We start from the raw sequence: 19,791 nt of genomic DNA, 5'->3' as shown, positions 1-19,791 counted from the left end.
TCCCCATCATACAAACACATAAAAATTATATTTCAACCAAGCAGGTGTGACACGAAAGTCAGAAATAACGATATAATTCATGCCTTACCTTTGAAGATCGTCTTCTGTTGGCACTCCAATATGTCCCAGAAACATCACAAATTGTCCTTTTTTTTTCAATAAATTCCTTCTTTATATCACCAAAATGTTTATTTATTTAGCGTGTTTGATTCAGAAATACACTGGTTCCAACATGACTACAAATTATCTAATAAGTTACCTGTAAACTTGGTCCAAACATTTCAAACAACTTTCCTCATCCAATTTTAGGCATCCTAAAACGTAAATAATCAATAAAATTTAAGACGGAATATACTGTGTTCAATAGCGGATAAAATCAAAGTGGTCGCGCGCACCAAACAAAAGAGTCCACTTGGCTTGACACTCAGAAAGTACTTCTTCATTTCTGAAAGGAAAACATCAGCCAATTTCTAAAGACTGTTGACATCTAGTGGAAGCCATAAGAACTGCAACCAGGTGCCTCAAATCTAGTTTCCAATAGAAAACACAGTGACCTCAAATGTATTTTTTCCTGGATGGTTTGTCCTCGGGGTTTTCGCCTGCCAAATAAGTTCTGTTATACACAGACATTATTTTAACAGTTCTAGAAACTTTCGACTGTTTTCTATCCAGATCTACCAATTATATGCATATCCTAGCTTCTGGGCCTGAGTAGCAGGCAGTTTACCGTGGGCACGCTTTTCATCCGGACGTGAAAATACTGCTCCCTATACCAAAAAGGTTGAAAAAAATACCTGCTGTCAGTAAAATAAATCAAATGTGACTATGACAACATAATGTTTGTTTCCAACATTCGGACTATTTTTCCTAAAGAATTTAAATCCGCTTCGTGTTGTTTCCTTGCCACGATACTAATGAGTATCGCGATAACATCCCGGCCCTAGTAAACCAATCTCTAAACCATGATGCATTGTGTGCTTTCAACCCTAAACTCCAAAGTAACAGTAGGCACAGTGTTCCCTGGAACAACAAGCAGATGAAACCTAGGATTTAGTCGGGCCCATAGAGATAATAGTAACATTGTCCTAACCACATAGAGATCCTATTATATTCACACAAAAAAATCCATAAATGGGACAAAAATGGCAGCCATCTTGGTCAGGGAGAAATCCAAAACCAGTCTAATTAGAATGAATTGTGGTACTGGCATAGGTGACGCATTTCCTGCTTTTACTAATGCAGGAAAATAAAAGGCATGTGATGTATCAGAAATTGTGTAATGGAATCATCGTCAACCTAATTGTCATATAATTAGAAAAACTATTTATTCAGGTTTTATACCAACTTTGTATAAATAGCCAAGCTTTCATTTGAAATCAGCTGTGTAGTGTTATGGCAAAAAACAAAGCGTGCACCCCTTGGGATCCCGAGGACCGTGTTTGGGAAACGGCGCTCTAAAATATACAGCATGTAAATGGAACATAAATGTCTGATTTTGTTTTCTTGGAAAGTTGTGGATGTTATTATATGATACAATAGTAGTACTTGTTACATTTACAACAGTGTATAGGGGATGTTGTTCCCACTGTGATGATTAAAACCTATTCAAAACCAAAAACCATGGAAAGATGGCAGCAATCGTGCAAAAGTGAAAGCACGAACCAGCGCATTTAACCACGGCAAGGTGACTTGAATATGGTACAAACAGTACAGTTATGCCCTCCGTAAGACAATCAAACAGGCAAAACGTCAGTACAGAGACAAAGTGGAGTGGCAATTCAAAGGCTCAGACATGAGAATTATGTGGCAGGGACTCCAGAAAATCAAAGATTATAAAGGGAAAACCAGCTCCCGGACAAGGTGAAACACCTCTCGCTTCGAGGGAAACTGTGCCGCCAACGCGGGCCACCACCACTCCCGTGGAATGCGAGGTCTCGTTTTTGTGGCTGACGCGAGTAACACATTTAACCATCGCAAGGTTGCCAGCCCAGATGGCATCCCTAGCCGCATAAAAAAATATATATATACAGTGGGGAGAACAAGTATTTGATACACTGCCGATTTTGCAGGTTTTCCTACTTACAAAGCATGTAGAGGTCTGTAATTTTTATCATAGGTACACTTCAACTGTGAGAGACGGAATCTAAAACAAAAATCCAGAAAATCACATTGTATGATTTTTAAGTAATTAATTTGCATTTTATTGCATGACATAAGTATTTGATACATCAGAAAAGCAGAACTTAATATTTGGTACAGAAACCTTTGTTTGCAATTACAGAGATCATACGTTTCCTGTAGTTCTTGACCAGGTTCGCACACACTGCAGCAGGGATTTTGGCCCACTCCTCCATACAGACCTTCTCCAGATCCTTCAGGTTTCGGGGCTGTCGCTGGGCAATACGGACTTTCAGCTCCCTCCAAAGATTTTCTATTGGGTTCAGGTCTGGAGACTGGCTAGGCCACTCCAGGACCTTGAGATGCTTCTTACGGAGCCACTCCTTAGTTGCCCTGGCTGTGTGTTTCGGGTCGTTGTCATGCTGGAAGACCCAGCCACGACCCATCTTCAATGCTCTTACTGAGGGAAGGAGGTTGTTGGCCAAGATCTCGCGATACATGGCCCCATCCATCCTCCCCTCAATACGGTGCAGTCGTCCTGTCCCCTTTGCAGAAAAGCATCCCCAAAGAATGATGTTTCCACCTCCATGCTTCACGGTTGGGATGGTGTTCTTGGGGTTGTACTCATCCTTCTTCTTCCTCCAAACACGGCGAGTGGAGTTTAGACCAAAAAGCTCTATTTTTGTCTCATCAGACCACATGACCTTCTCCCATTCCTCCTCTGGATCATCCAGATGGTCATTGACAAACTTCAGACGGGCCTGGACATGCGCTGGCTTGAGCAGGGGAACCTTGCGTGCGCTGCAGGATTTTAATCCATGACGGCGTAGTGTGTTACTAATGGTTTTCTTTGAGACTGTGGTCCCAGCTCTCTTCAGGTCATTGACCAGGTCCTGCCGTGTAGTTCTGGGCTGATCCCTCACCTTCCTCATGATCATTGATGCCCCACGAAGTGAGATCTTGCATGGAGCCCCAGACCGAGGGTGATTGACGATCATCTTGAACTTCTTCCATTTTCTAATAATTGCGCCAACAGTTGTTGCCTTCTCACCAAGCTGCTTGCCTATTGTCCTGGAGCCCATCCCAGCCTTGTGCAGGTCTACAATTTTATCCCTGATGTCCTTACACAGCTCTCTGGTTTTGGCCATTGTGGAGAGGTTGGAGTCTGTTTGATTGAGTGTGTGGACAGGTGTCTTTTATACAGGTAACGAGTTCAAACAGGTGCAGTTAATACAGGTAATGAGTGGAGAACAGGAGGGCTTCTTAAAGAAAAACTAACAGGTCTGTGAGAGCCGGAATTCTTACTGGTTGGTAGGTGATCAAATACTTATGTCATGCAATAAAATGCAAATTAATTACTTAAAAATCATACAATGTGATTTTCTGGATTTTTGTTTTAGATTCCGTCTCTCACAGTTGAAGTGTACCTATGATAAAAATTACAGACCTCTACATGCTTTGTAAGTAGGAAAACCTGCAAAATCGGCAGTGTATCAAATACTTGTTCTCCCCACTGTATATAAATAATCGGTTGGTGGCGCGTAAAACGCGTCTGCCTTCTGCTCAGGTGCCATTTTACATGTGTGTTACTGCACTGTTGGAGATGGGTACACAAGCATTTCACTACACCCGCAATATCTGCTAAATATGTGTATGCGACCAATAAAATGTGATTTCATTGTCTAAGTCTTATCATCAACTGATTTGAGGCAGTGTATGGCTGGGGTTTGACTGCATTGCTTGAACGGAATATTGGCATATACAATTTTAGAAGAATGGTTCTGGCTAGCTAGCTAGCTAACACAAAAACAATGCAGATAAATACTGCACATTAATTATTTTACACAATATCTTATCACAGCACTGGCAAACCATGGTCGACTAACTCCCTGACCAACATGGCTGATCTTTGGACCATCATATGGTTCGTGTCAATTCTAGTACTCTAATTCCTAAATCTATGAGTAATACTGTAATCGTGCCCTTTTTAACTCTGTGGTTAGGCCCTTATGACTTATTTGTTGAGAGATGTACAGCAAGCGCCTGGTGTGTATTAAGCACACCACGAGCAGTACTCACGGTTGGTCGAGCTTCTTGAACTCGGGGATGGGCTCGGCCTTCTTGCGGGACATGAACCAGTAGACGATGAGGCCGGCGATGAGGGTGAAGAGGAAGAGGTCCAGGTTACTGAAGAGAGGATTCTCCTCCTCCATGGCCTCCGGCTGGGTGCTGCGCTCTGCTTCCACGTCCGCCATTGTCACACACAGGGCTGCCAGGGCAACCAGACAGGGCAGAGGTTAAAGATCACGAGTAGGGCTGTCCCCAACAAAAAAAGATCTGTTGACCGAAAGTAGTCTGTTCTTTCGACCAATCGATTAGTCTAAAGAATGTGTATTTATCCAAATATTAGGACACACCCTATGTGTTTTAATTAGGGCAACTACAACTGTAAGCGCACTGTTTGATGAAATAAGACAAATGACTGAAGAGCAGAGATCAAGATACCCAGGAGAAAACATTTAAATTTGACCCGACTACTCTCCTCCCGCTCCTACTGGCTTTCGCAGATTCTGCCATTACTCTCCTGAAGTTGCCGGCTACACAAGGAATCGGCAGACTTGTGGAATGCCAATTTATCTTACCATTTCTACTGATCTGCATGCCAGTTATGGCTTTCATATCCACATTTTCATGGAACAGTTTAATTTAACTTAGAATAAACATCTTCATATCGCAAAATCATTATGGTTAATTAAAATTCTATCCAAATAAATGATAAACCTGAAATTAACTTATATTGCCAACAATGTAAAAATAGCCTTTAAAACCAACAAAGAAAAACATTGCAGCCTGCAGGTAGAAAATATCCTGATGAAAATAAACTCTATAAATGACATTTGCAGACCGGCCATGGGTAGCCACGAACTTAAAACATTGTATCAACTATTAATTTGGGTCCTGCTGGAAGCTCAACTTGCAACATTGTATAATATTCTGGGCCCTCCGACACAGCTGTAGGCTATTTGTACAAGGCATAAGAAGTAATCAGGTAGGTTTATTTTTTTACATTTCCACTGGATCAGAGCATGACATTTTTCCCTTTCACGCTGAGTAATTATCGAAAGGGAGAGAGCTGGAAAGATTAAAATACATTGAGGAACTATTGTCATTCTCAATGGATGTAAAAACAGACTTTGCTTGCTGTTTGAGGTGAAGGAATTTGGGAAGCTCCACAGCTCATTACTGGTGGTGGTGCGTTAATCCAATCAGAAAAACTATCAGATCACTTATTCCACATTTTGTTACGTTACAGCCTTATTCTAAAATGTATTACATTTTATTTTTCCCTCATCAATCTACACACAATACCCCATAATGACAAAGCAAAAATGTGTTTGGAGCATTTTCTTTGCAAACGTATTAAAAAACTGAAACACAACATTTACATAAGTATTCAGACCCTTACCTCAGTACTTTGAAGCATTTTAGACAGCGATTACATCCTCGAGTCTTCTTGGGTATGACGCTACAAGCTTGGCACACCTGTATTTGGGGAGTTTCTCCCATTCTTCTCTGCAGATCATCTCAAGCTGTCAGGTTTGATGGGGAGCATAAATGCACAGCTTTTTTCAGGTCTCTCCAGAGATGTTCGATCGGACATTCAAAGACTTGTCCCGAAGCCACTCATGCATTGTCTTGGCTGTGTAGAAGGTGAACCTTCGCCCCAGTCTGAGGTACTGAGCACTCAGGAGTAGGCTTTCATCAATGAGCTCGCTGTACTTTGCTCCGTTCATGCCCCGTTCACCTTGATCCCAGGCCCTGATGCTATAAAAACACCCTCAGAGCATGATGCTGCCACTGCAATGCTTCACCGTAGGGATGGTGGCAGGTTTCCTCCAGACGTGACACTTGGCATTCAGGCCAAAGAGTTCAATCTTGGTTTCCTCAGACCAGATAATCTTGTTTCTCATGATCTGAGAGTATTTAGGTGCCTTTTGACAAACTCCAAGCGGGCTGTCATGTGCCTTTTACTGAGGAGTGGCTTCTGTCTGCCCACTCTACCATAAAGGCCTGATTGGTGGAGTGCTGCAGAGGTGGTCTTTCTGGAAGGTTCTCCCACCTGGACAGTGGTACTCTGGAGCTCTGTCAGAGTGACCATCAGGTTCTTGGTCCCCTTCCTGACCAAGGCCATTCATCCCCGATTGCTCAGTTTGGCCAGGCAGCCAGCCAGCTCTAGGAAGTCTTAGTGGTTCCAAACTTCTTCCATTTAAGAATGATGGAGGCCACTGTTCTGGGGAAGGGTACCAAAAATGTCTGCAGCATTGAAGGTCCCAAGATATGTGCCTTGACACAATCCTGTCTCGGAGCTCTACGGACAATTCCTTCGACCTCATGGCTTGGTTTCTACTCTGACATGCACTGTCAACTGTGGGACCTTATATAGACAGGTGTGTGCCTTTCCAAATCATGTCCAATCAATTCAATTTACCACAGGTGGACTCCAATCAAGTTGTAGAAACATTTGTGAAAACATCTAAAAACCAGTTTTTGCGTCGTCATTATGGGGTATTGTGCGTAGATTGAGGATTTTTTATTTATTATTATTTTAGAATAAGGTTGTAACGTCACAAAATGTGAAGGGATCTGAATACTTTCCGAATGCACTGTATATGTAATCCCAGTCATGTGAAATACATAGATTAGGGCCTAATGAATGCATTTTAATTTTTCCATTTCAATTTCATATGACTTCCTCATATGAACTGTAACTCAATAAAATTGTTGCATTTATATATTTTTGCCCAGTATAGTTCTGAATACACTCTTCAAGAGGTGATACTCCAAACAAATAGTTGTAAAACATGTATTTAACAATACCTTGAAAACGGCACCGACTTGTCAATAGTTTTAGTGGCGCTGGGGGTCGCCTTGTCACCCAGCAGGCAAATCAAACGTTCTGCACCTTAGGGATTCTATCAATAAAATGAACACTATTTCAATAGGTAGTTATAAGTAATTCTATGATTAGGCCCTTCAAAAAACAAATTGCACGTTGTAGGCGGTCCAGTACTAGGAAGAAATTAAATCTACATTCACCCAGATAATGTCTCAAAGTGCTTCGCTCATTCCAAGTCAAACAAATTAGCAGTGCAAGCTGACACACAGCAACCACCATCTCAACAAGTGCAATTACATAAGGAGGAAGTCGATAATGACTTGTAATGACAAAAGGGAAAATAAACTGCTGAACAAGCATTTAGAAAGTGTGCTTTGTCAGCCATGGTGCACTGGCCAAGTGGCACGTTCTGGCTGTTAGTAGACATAGTGGCAAGAAAAATGTGAACCCTTTGGAAAACTTGATCTGATCTTCATCTAGGTCACAGCAATAGACAAACAGTCTGCTTAAACTAATAAACAATTACATGTTTTCACGTCTTTATTGAACACACCGTGTAAACATTCAGTGCAGGATGGAAAAAGTATGTTAACCCTTGGATTTAATAAATGGTTGACTATCCTTTGGAAGCAATAAACTCAACCAAACGTTTTCTGTAGTTGCAGATCAGACCTGCACAACAGTCAGGAGGAATTTTGGACCATTCCTCTTTACAAAACTGTTTCAGTTCAGCAATATTCTTGGAATGTCTGGTGTGAACTGCTCGAGGTCATGCCACAACATCTAAAATCGGGTTGAGGTCAGGACCGACTGGGCCACTCCAGAAGGTGTATTTTCTTCTGTTGAAGCCATTCTGTTGTTGATTTACTTCTGTGTTGGGTCGTTGTCCTGTTGCGTCACCCAACTTCTGTTGAGCTTCAATTGGCGGACAGATATCTTGACATTTTGCAGGAGAATGTAAGGCTAAAACTTGGGAATTAATTTTTCCCGTCGATGATAACAAGCTGTCCAGGCCCTGAGGCAGAAAAGCAGTCCCAAACCATGATGCTCCCTCCACCATACTTTACAGTTGGGATGAGGATTTGATGTTGGCGTGCTGTGCCTTTTTTTCTCCACAGTGTTCTTCCAAACAACTCAACTGGAGTTTCATCGGTCCACAGAATATTTTTCCAGATGCACTGTGGAACATCCAGGTGCTCTTTTACGAACGTCCGACCTGCAGCAATGTTTTTTTTTGGACAGCAGTGGCTTCTTCTGTGGTGTCCTCCCATGAACAGTATTCTTGTTTAGTGTTTTACATATCGTAGACTCGTCAGAGATGTTAGCACGTTCCAGAGATTTCTGCAAGTCTTTAGCTGACACTCTAGGATTCTTAACCTCATTGCGCATTCTGCGCTGTGCTCTTGCAGTCATCTTTGCAAGACAGCCACTCCTAGGGAGAGTAGCAACAGTGCTGAACTTTCTCCATTTATAGACAATTTGTCTTAACATGGACTGATGAACATCAAGACTTTTAGAGATACTTTTGTAACCCTTTCCAGCTTTATGCAAGTTAACAATTCTTAATCTTAGGTCTTCTGAGATCTCTTTTGTTTGAGGCATGGTTCACATCAGGCAATGCATCTAGGGAATAGCAAACTCTCATGAGTGTTTTTCTATAGGGCAAGGCAGCTCTAACCAACATCTCCAATCTCAGCTCCTTGATTGGACTCCAGGTTAGTCATTAGCCTAGGGGTTCACATACTTTTTCCAACCTACACTGAATGTTTAAATTATATATTTGTCTTGTCTATATTGAATACAATAATTTGTGCATTATTAGTTTAAGCACACTATGTTTGTCTATTGTTGTGACCTATATGAAGATCAGATCAAATTTGATGACCAACGCAGAAATCCAGATAATTTCAAAGGGTTCACTTACTTTTTATTGCCACTGTACAACACAATTCTGCTGATATAACCAGTTGAAGTCGGAAGTTTACATACACCTTAGACAAATACATTAACTCAGGTTTTTCACAATTCCTGACATTTAATCCTAGTAAATATTCCCTGTTTTAGGTCAGTTAGGATCACCACTTTATTTTAAGAATGTGAAATGTCAGAATATAAGAGAATGATTTCTTTCAGCTTTTATTTCTTTCATCACATTCCCAGTGGGTCAGAAGTTTACATACACTCAATTAGTATTTGGTAGCATTGCCTTTTAAATTGTGTAACTTGGGTAAATGTTTCGGGTAGCCTTCCACAAGCTTCCCACAATAAGTTGGGTGAATTTTGGCCAATTCCTCCTGACAGAGCTGGTGTAACGGAGTCAGGTTTGTAGGCCTCCTTGCTCACACACGCTTTTTCAGTTCTGCCCACACATTTTCTATAGGATTGAGGTCAGGGTTTTGTGATGGCCACTCCAATAGCTTGACTTTGTTGTCTTTCAGCTATTTTGCCACAACTTTGGAAGTATGCTTGGGGTCATTGTCCATTTGGATGACCCATTTGTGACCAAGCTTTACCTTCCTAACTGATGTCTTGAGATGTTGCTTCAATATATCCAAATAATTTTCCGTCCTCATGATGCCATCTATTTTGTGAAGTGCACCAGTCCCTCCTGCAGCAAAGCACCCCCACAACATGATGCTGCCATCCCCATGCCCCCCCCTTTTTCCTCCAAACATAACGATGGTGATTATGGCTAAACAGTTCTATTTTTGTTTTATCAGACCAGAAGACATTTCTCCAAAAAGTACGATCTTTGTCACCATGTGCAGATGCAAACCGTAGTCTGGCTTTTTTAATGGCGGTTTTGGAGCAGAGGCTTCTTCGTTGCAGAGCGGCCTTTCAGGTTATGTCGATATAGGACTCGTTTTACTGTGGATATAGATACTTTTGTACCCGTTTCCTCCAGCATCTTCACAAGGTATTTTGCTGTTGTTCTGGGATTGATTTGCACACCAAAGTACGTTCATTTCTAGGAGACAGAACACGTCTCCTCCCTGAGCGGTATGACGGCTGCATGGTCCCATGGTGTTTATATTTGCGTACTATTGTTTGTACGGATGAACGTGGTACCTTCAGGCAGTTGGAAATTGCTCCCAAGGATGAACCAGACTTGTGGAGGTCTACAATATGTTTTCTGAGGTCTTGGCTGATTTCCAAATTGATGTCAAGCAAAGAGGCACTGAGTTTGAAGGTAGGCCTTGAAATACATCTACAGGTACACCTCCAATTGACTCAAATTATGTCAGAAGCTTCTAAAGCCATGACATAATTTTCTGGAATTTTCCAAGCTGTTTAAAAGGCACAGTCAACTTAGTGTATGTAAGCTTCTGACCAACTGGAATTGTGATACAGTGAATTGTAAGTGAAACAATCTGTCTGTAAACAATTGTTGGAAAAATGACTTGTGTCATGCACAAAGTAGATGTCCTTACCGACTTGCCAAAAAAAAAAAAAAGAGTTTTATTGACTCCAACCTAAGCATATGTAAACTTCTGACTTCAACTGTAGCTAGTTTCTATAAAGTCTATGAAGTTTAAACATGGCTCTGGCTAATGACCTGTAGATATTTCTTATGAAACATGAAGACTAAATCCTAAATTGTAAGAGCAAGGTTATTGTTGACAGCTTATGCTGATTCATGTTTAGCAATTCACATGTAATATCCACGTCTGCCAGTGCAACAGGTCACAAGAGTTCATCTCTTGCCTCTTTCCTTCTCTCGTGGTTCATGACATCATATCCCTAATTTATTAACTTTGGACAAAATAGACTAATTAAAAACAGCCATCAAACAATATACCTAACATATAAACAATGTATTATTACACTAATAACAAGAAACAGATATGCAATTCTGTGACATTAACTAAATTCAGACTCTAGCCCAAGTTGTACACAAGAAGCCTATAGTTACTCCCTAAGTTCCAAGGACCTTATATGCTATATTCAGAGGTAAACTGGTTCTGGCTGCCAAAACAGCCAAATACTCAACCTAAACGCAAATCGATTCTCAAATTATAATCTCTGTTTTCATCTCCACCCGGCACAGCGAGAAGAGGACTGGACACCCCTCATAGCCTGGTTCCTCTCTAGGTTTCTTCCTAGGTTTTGGCCTTTCTAGGGAGTTTTTCCTAGCCACCGTGCTTCTATACCTGCATTGCTTGCTGTTTGGGGTTTTAGGCTGGGTTTCTGTACAGCACTTTGTGACATCAGCTGATGTAAGAAGGGCTTTATAAATAAATGTGATTCATTGATTAAAATACAGTTTTAGAAACATGAAGCCCTTCTCTTTCATATGATGTTAAAATTATTTCACAAATCAAAATATACATTGTTTTAACCGGCTTTAATCACAGTTACAGCCTTCAGTATTTTTCAATGACAACACGTTTCTGGCGGCCTTCTTCTGTTCGTTCGGGGGCATGCTAGACAGCTAATTAGCACTGTATTCTGTGTCTTCCGTAAACACGCAGAGTAACATGGAGATATGTACATGTGGGAACACTAACCATATAAAAAGGTGTATCATTTTTTTTTTTAAATCCATTACTATTATTTCTAGATGGTATGAAAGATAAGGTCCTTATGCTTCCAAAACCATACCACGAGTAGTGTGTGTTAATGTTCAGAGAGCGTCGGGCCCTTAAAACTCCCACATACAAAAGACGCCTTCATCCAATGAGTCATGATCAAGGGCTACATTCAGTCAAGCAATGCCCAGAGATCAAACAAAGCTTGAAAGTGTTTAGCTACCTATAGGTCGTCATAAATAATACGTCACAATATGGTGCAGAGCGTTCGATTTGGCTACTGGGGGGGCAAGGAGCCTCCCAGTTCATCTAAAACAATTGACAACTAACTTAAACGCTGTTCTCAGGGGATTATTAAATACATGTTTATAACTATTTAGTTTTAATACCATGACCTCTTGAAGAGCATCGTCAGAACTACACATATCCGATTATTCCAACTGTAGCCATATCAGAGTTATACAGCAAGTAACGTCTACTGCCTGCTGTTCATGATGAGTAAATGTATCATGTAACTTCAGATAAATTAGGGTAGCCTATCCATTTGCCATGTAGCTAACTAAGCAAACAACATGTGTCATTTAGCTTGCTTCATCATAAGGCTTTTGGAAAGAGCTTGACATAAGCAAGTTATTGTCCTGGTAAAGTGGTCAGTTAGCCTTCTGTTATCACCAATATAGATGTCAAGCAAATCAAACAATATTTGGATATAGCCATCTAGCTTAACCCCTGAAAGTTAGCCAACTAGGCATATTGACGTGATCTGTTATTAGCTAGCTATCCGATTTGACGTGGTCCATCAAAGTAGCCTAGCTATGTCTGTCAGCCGCAATCGTGATTAAACACTTAAACAATGTTGAAAAGGGGATAATGTTCGGTAACTTTGCTAGGTTGGAGAAAAAAAGCACAAAAAGGTCTACTTACCACTATGTTTAGGCGACTGTACAAAGTTTCTACCGGTAGCTTTCAAAGTAAACATGATCAGCTAATAGTACATCAGCAAATGGTCCCTTCTGCTGCTTGACATGCAGAGTGCACAAATAATTAGAAATGAACCTAAACCACTCCTTGTCAGGTATAGTTCACTTGTATTTTATATCACTCAAATATCCAATTAATGGTGGCCAATAGAGAGCTATCGTCAGGCTACTCTCACGGATCTGAAATTACATTATCAATTGATGTTTACTTATCATGAAAAGCATCCAGTTACTTGCTGTATAACTGATGATAGAGTTATGCGCAATTGTTTTGCATGGAATAATCGGACATTTGTAGTTCTGACTATGCTCTTCAAGAATTGATGATTACAACCAAATCGTTAACATTTATTTAACAATCCTTTGAACCGCACGCAGTTGTCAATTGTTTTAGCGGTCTCTTTGCCCAGTTGCCCCTGAGGAGGCAAATGTAACGCTCTGCACCTTATTGTGATGTTTTATTGATAACGACCTATATAAATTGGAATGTTGCTTGACCACGACATTAGCAATCAAACACCAAACTACTAACGTTACCTGGTACTAGCTGACTCTACAAAGTGACAAGCGGCAAAGCTGTTAACTAAAACACTAAAAACAGTGTTTGCTATATCAGTAAATGAACTAGGTTATAAACTAAATAGCAAAATAAATATAACTATTTAGCCATTAGCTAGATAGCTAAGGTTAGCTGTACTTGCTGAAAAGTGTGTTAGTCCTAACGTTAAAGTTATACAGTAGTAACGTTAACGTTACTTGCTTGACAGTTGGTTAGATAGCCAATTAGCTCGACAAGGCCAGCTTAGTTATCTAAATTTGGAATAAACTTAACATGAATTACAATCGATTCTCACGACAATGATATTCAATGCTGTCAAGGAAACGGCACTTTAGTATATGAAACATAACTAGACTTTCAGCTAGCTACTTACCTTCTCGTCTTCACCGTCATGCAAAACCACAGTGCACACAACACAATGGGGAAACTTTACCGTGCCGTCACTCAGTAGGACTAAACCAAAACAGTTTTCTCAAGGGGTGTAGTACTTACTACTCAAGAGTGAAAAAATGTATATACAAGTCACGACATGCTATCGGTTGACAAGGTCAGATCACGTGTACAGAAAGACACCATAGAATTACCCATTCTTTTTGTCTAACAATTTAATTAACTATACTTATTTGCTTATTCACGATATTTCTGAGTATCTCACTTTGAAGAATACACATTTTAAGAAATGGACTAGTCCATAAAGACATTACCTAATGACGTGCACATATAACTGGAATAATACGACACAGATCACAGTGCAGTGGGCCAGGAGTCAAGGTTATGTAATCCACCCAATAGTACAAACTGTCTGCACATCCCTGAAACAAGTTACCTTCAGTCATATTGAAGGTACCCTCGCATACTGAAAGATTACGGCGGTTAGCCTAGTGGTAAATAGCTAGCTGAAAGTCGGGTAGCCTAGTGGTTAGAGCATTAGACTAGTAACCGAAAGGTTGCAAGATCGAACCCCCGAACTGCAAAGGTAAAAATCTGAAATTCTGCTCTTGAATAAGGCAGTTAACCCACTGTTCCCCGGTAGGCCGTCATTGTAAATAATAATTTGTTCTTAACTGACTTGCCTAGTTAAATAAATGTGTGTATTTTGATTGGTTATAGTACCAAGAACAGATAGCAGTGTAGCACAGACCTGTACCTTATGGGATGATATCCTTGGAATCAATAACAATCTGTCATGCCATGTGGTATCTCTCACACACACACACATCTGAAGATGGGGTATGAGATAGGTCCACAGTATATAATTTATTATTTTAGAAATAAGAGGCCATGTTATTGCACAATCACACTGTGACTATTCTGCTATCCTTTTCATTTAGTAGAATTTTTTCTAAAATGTCTAAGTCACACCATAAACATGCTGAAATGCTGTGCCATTAGTATATTGAGCAGAAACTATCTTCATATTTAACCAATTCACAAACAGTAGCAACCCCAAAGCAACCAAAGTAGAGGATCATTGAATACTGCCCATGATCGTCTAGTGGATGGATGCAGTTTCTGTGTATCCTCTTCATCTCACTGACCCTTGGGTTTTGCCTGGTCCTTGCTCTTGAGCTTGAGCTTGGTGCGGACTACTGCAACAGTAGTGAGGAAGTTGCCCATGAACAGAATGAGGAAAGAGATTCCACACATTGAGACCTAGAATGACAGCAGAAATTGTGAAAACTGGCATAAGATGGGGAAGACATCTTTTTTTATAATTATATAATAGAAAACTGGATGGCTTGTTGTCTGCTTTTATGGATGGGAGACTATAATCAAAAGGGCATAATACGTTTAATAAATCAATCAACATTTTATGTACAAGCCCCATGTCCTGTTCACACATTAACATTGCTAAGACATGAGGCCCTCTTTACCATTATCAACTGAATCACTTTAGGGTGTGAATGGAGCAAAGAATGTGTCTATCAGGAAAGCTGTCTGGGGGCACACTGACCTGCCACTCTTTACAGTCTGGGAGCCGAGCCATCCTGAACAGAGAGAGACCGTTGTAGAGTTGCCAAAACTGCAACACAAAACATCACTTATGTACTTCACACACACACACACACACACACACACAATACCAAGTGCTAGGTCAACAAAATGTTCAGGGCAGACCTGGGTTCAAATATTTGAAAAATACTTGACATTTTTTGGGGAGCACATGGTTGAGTCTGCCTGGAGTTCCCGGTGTGCAGGGTTAGCAGTTTTAGGACTTTTCTATTTGTTTATTAAGCCAGGCAAGTTAAAACATGCACAGATAAAGTATTTGAAATAATTCTTTCAAGTTTGAAACCCAGGTCTGGTTCAGGAGCCACTAAAACATGATAAAGCATAATTCTACAATATGACTGAAGATTTACAGTGCCTTCAGAAAGTATTCACACCCCTTGACTTTTTCCAAATTTTTTGCAGCCTGAATTTAAAATGGATTAAATTGATACTTTGTGTCACTGGCCTACACACAATACCCCATAATGTCAAAGTGGAATTTTGTTTGAAGAAAATGTTCGACATGAATATATTCAACTGAAATGTCTTGAGTCAATAAGTATTCAACCCATTTCTTATGGCAAGCCTAAATAAGTTCAGGAGTTAAACCGTGCTTAACAAATCACAGAATAAGTTGCATGGACTTATTCTGTGTTAAAAAAAATCATGAAAACGACTATTATTGAATAACTACCCCATCTCTGTACCACACACATACAAATATCTCATTCGAGCAGTGAATTTCAAGCACAGATTCAACCACAAAGACCAGGGAGGTTTTTCAATGCCTCGCAAAGAAGGTCACCAATTGGTAGATGTGTTAAAAAAAGCCCTTTGAGCATTGTGAAGTTATTAATTAGGCTTTGGATGGTGAATCAATACACCCAGTCACTATAAAGATACCTTCCTAACTCAGTCGCCGGAGAGGAAGGAAACTGCTCAAGGATTTCACCATGAGGCCAATGGTTGTGATATGAGAAAACTGAGGATGGAACAACAACATTGTAGTTACTCCACAATACTAACCTAAATGACAGAGTGAAAAGTCTGAACATAACATTTTCAAAAACATGCATCCTGTTTGCAACAAGAAACTTAAGTAATGCTGCAAAAAAAATTACAAAGAAATGAACTTTTTGTCCTGAATACAACGTGTTATGTTTGGGCAAATCCAACACAACACATCACTGAGTACCATTCTTCATATTTTCAAGCATGGGGTGGCTGCTAAGCACAGGCAAAATCTTAGAAGAAAACCTGCATCAGTCTTCTTTACAACAGACACTGGGAGACGAATAATCACCTTTCAGCAGGACAATAACCTAAAACACAAGGTCAAATCTACACTGGATGACGTTAAATGTAAAAAATCGTAAAGAATCTTACCAAGATGACGTTAAATGTTCCTGAGTGGCCTAGTTACAGTTGTAACTTAAATCAGCTTGAAAATCTATGGCAAACCTTAAACATGTCTTTATTTAGCAATGATCAACAACCAACTTAACATCGCTTGAAGAATTCTTTAAAGAATAATGGGCAAATATTGTACAATCCTGGTGTGCAAAGCTCTTAGAGACTTACCTGTCACACCCTGATCTGTTTCACCTGTCTTTGTGCTTGTCTCCACCCCCTCCAGGTGTCGCCCATCCTCCCCATTATCCCCAGTGTATTTATACCAGTGTTCTCTGTTCTGTTGCCAGTTCGTCTTGTCTTGGCAAGTTTACCAGCGTGTTTTTCCGAGCTCCTGGTTTTGCCTAGTCTCTGTTTTTCCCAGTCCTCCTGGTTCTGACAGCTTGCCTGCCCTGAGACTAAGCCCGCCTGCCCTGAACTTGAGCCTGCCTGCCGGCCTGTACCATTTGGAACTCTGACCTGGTTTATTAACTTTTGCCTGTCTTCAACCTGCCTCTTGCCTGCCCTTTGTTGTTCAATAAATATCAGAGACTCAAACCATCTGCCTCCTGTGTCTGCATCTGTTTCTGTGTCATTATACTTACCCAAAAAGAGCCACAGTTGTAATTACTGCCAAATATGTTTCTAATGTATTGTCTTAGGGGGGTGAATACTTGCTGCCCTATGTACATTTTATTTATTTTTATTTATTTAACCTTTATTTAACCAGGTAGGCAAATTGAGAACACGTTCTCATTTACAATTGCGACCTGGCCAAGATAAAGCAAAGCAGTTCGACACATACAACAACACATAGTTACACATGGAGTAAAACAAACATATAGTCAATAATACAGTGAAAAAAAAAATAAAAAAAATAAGTCTATATACAATGTGAGCAAGTGAGGTGAGATAAGGGAGGTGAAGGCAAACAAATATATGTATAAATAAATAAAAATATAAAAGGCCATGGAGGCGAAGTGAGTACAACACAGCAAGTAAAAAAAAAAGTAAAAAAAAACTAAAAAAAAAAAAAAACAATGGAATGGTTGGTTTGCAGTGGAAGAAAGTGCAAAGTAGAGACAGAAATAATGGGGTGCAAAGGAGCAAAATAAATTAATAAATAAATACAGTAGGTAAAGAGGTAGTTGTTTGGGCTAAATTGTAGATGGGTTATGTACAGGTGCAGTAATCTATGAGCTGCTCTGACAGCTGGTGCTTAAAGCTAGTGAGGGAGATAGGTGTTTCCAGTTTCAGAGATTTTTGTAGTTCGTTCCAGTCATTGGCAGCAGAGAACTGGAAGGAGAGGCGTCCAAAGGAAGAATTGGTTTTGGGGGTGACTAGAGAGATATACCTGCTGGAGCGCGTGCTACAGGTAGGTGCTGCTATGGTGACCAGCGAGCTGAGATAAGGGGGGACTTTACCTAGCAGGGTCTTGTAGATGACCTGGAACCAGTGGGTTTGGCGACGAGTATGAAGCGAGGGCCAGCCAACGAGAGTGTACAGGTCGCAGTGGTGGGTAGTATATGGGGCTTTGGTGACAAAACGGATGGCACTGTGATAGACTGCATCCAATTTATTGAGTAGGGTTTTGGAGGCTATTTTGTAAATGACATCACCGAAGTCGAGGATTGGTAGGATGGTCAGTTTTACAAGGGTATGTTTGGCAGCATGAGTAAAGGATGCTTTGTTGCGGAATAGGAAGCCAATTCTAGATTTGACTTTGGATTGGAGATGTTTGATGTGAGTCTGGAAGGAGAGTTTACAGTCTAACCAGACACCTAGGTATTTGTAGGTGTCCACATATTCTAAGTCAGAGCCGTCCAAAGTAGTGATGTTGGACAGGCGGGCAGGAGCAGGCAGTGATCGGTTGAAGAGCATGCATTTGGTTTTACTTGTATTTAAGAGCAGTTGGAGGCCACGGAAGGAGAGTTGTATGGCATTGAAGCTCGCCTGGAGGGTTGTTAACACAGTGTCAAAAGAAGGGCCAGAAGTATACAGAATAGTGTCGTCTGCGTAGAGGTGGATCAGAGAATCACCAGCAGCAAGAGCGACATCATTGATGTAAACAGAGAAGAGAGTCGGTCCAAGAATTGAACCCTGTGGCACCCCCATAGAGACTGCCAGAGGCCCGGACAACAGACCCTCCGATTTGACACACTGAACTCGATCAGAGAAGTAGTTGGTGAACCAGGCGAGGCAATCATTAGAGAAACCAAGGCTGTCGAGTCTGCCAATGAGGATGTGGTGATTGACAGAGTCAAAGGCCTTGGCCAGGTCAATGAATACGGCTGCACAGTATTGTTTCCTATCGATGGCGGTTACGATATCGTTTATGACCTTGAGCGTGGCTGAGGTGCACCCATGACCAGCTCTGAAACCAGATTGCATTGCGGAGAAGGTGTGGTGGGATTCGAAATGGTCGGTAATCTGTTTGTTGACTTGGCTTTCGAAGACCTTAGAAAGGCAGGGTAGGATAGATATAGGTCTGTAGCAGTTAGGGTCAAGGGTGTCCCCCCCTTTGAAGAGGGGGATAACCGCAGCTGCTTTCCAATCTTTGGGGATCTCAGACGACACGAAAGAGAGGTTGAAGAGGCTAGTAATAGGGGTGGCAACAATTTCAGCAGATAGTTTTAGAAAGAAAGGGTCCAGATTATCTAGCCCGGCTGATTTGTAAGGGTCCAGATTTTGCAGCTCATTTAGAACATCAGCTGACTGTATTTGGGAGAAAGAGAAATGGGGAAGGCTTGGGCGAGTAGCAGAGGGGAGGGCAGTGCTGTTGTCCGGGGTAGGGGTAGCCAGGTGGAAAGCATGGCCAGCCGTAGAAAAATGCTTATTGAAATTCTCAATTATAGTGGATTTGTCGGTGGTGACAGTGTTTCCTATCTTCAGAGCGGTTGGAAGCTGGGAGGAGGTGTTCTTATTCTCCATGGACTTTACGGTGTCCCAGAACTTTTTTGAATTTGTGTTGCAATGACATAGTCATTGAACACTGGTAACTTTAATAATGTTTGCACACTGTTTTACCCTCTTCATATGTATATACTGAATTCTAGTCAAGGCTCATCCTATATAACTACTACTGTACACATCTTTTCTATTCATATACTGCCCGTAATGTCTATAAACACACATAATATACATACAGTTGAAGTTGGAAGATTACATACACTTAGGTTAAGTCATTAAAACTCGTTTTTCAAACACTCCACAAATTTCTTGTCAACAAACTATAGTTTTGGCAAGTTGGTCAGGACATCTACTTTGTGCATGACACAAGTCATTTTTCCAACAATTGTTTACAGACAGATTATTTTACTTATAACT

The 19,791-nt window shown here is 40.8% G+C and overlaps 1 protein-coding gene across 8 annotated transcripts in view; it reads right to left on the bottom strand.

The window, feature by feature from the left end:
• The window catches only part of LOC139549183 (NADPH--cytochrome P450 reductase), a 66,759-nt gene that overhangs the window by 35,852 nt on the left and 11,116 nt on the right, over positions 1–19,791 (bottom strand). For 3 of the 8 annotated variants that reach the window (XR_011669843.1, XM_071359364.1, XM_071359365.1), the window contains 3 exons: positions 15,038–15,106; positions 14,622–14,736; positions 4,198–4,387 (listed from right to left, as the gene is read on the bottom strand). Coding sequence is in view for 7 of the 8 variants with exons in the window: in XM_071359364.1 (XP_071215465.1) it covers positions 4,198–4,387; positions 14,622–14,736; positions 15,038–15,106 (374 nt within the window). In the remaining variant the exon portion in view is untranslated. Of the gene's footprint in view, positions 1–4,197; positions 4,388–6,996; positions 7,092–12,468; positions 12,539–13,456; positions 13,592–14,621; positions 14,737–15,037; positions 15,107–15,978; positions 16,058–16,461; positions 16,654–19,791 lie in introns of those variants that run through there. The other 5 variants (XM_071359366.1, XM_071359367.1, XM_071359369.1 and 2 more) reach the window with 5 other exon arrangements.

Source organism: Salvelinus alpinus, chromosome 22 (genome assembly GCF_045679555.1).
Source record: "Salvelinus alpinus chromosome 22, SLU_Salpinus.1, whole genome shotgun sequence".
Lineage (NCBI taxonomy): Eukaryota > Metazoa > Chordata > Actinopteri > Salmoniformes > Salmonidae > Salvelinus > Salvelinus alpinus.
This window is presented reverse-complemented; position numbering and strand designations above follow the sequence as displayed.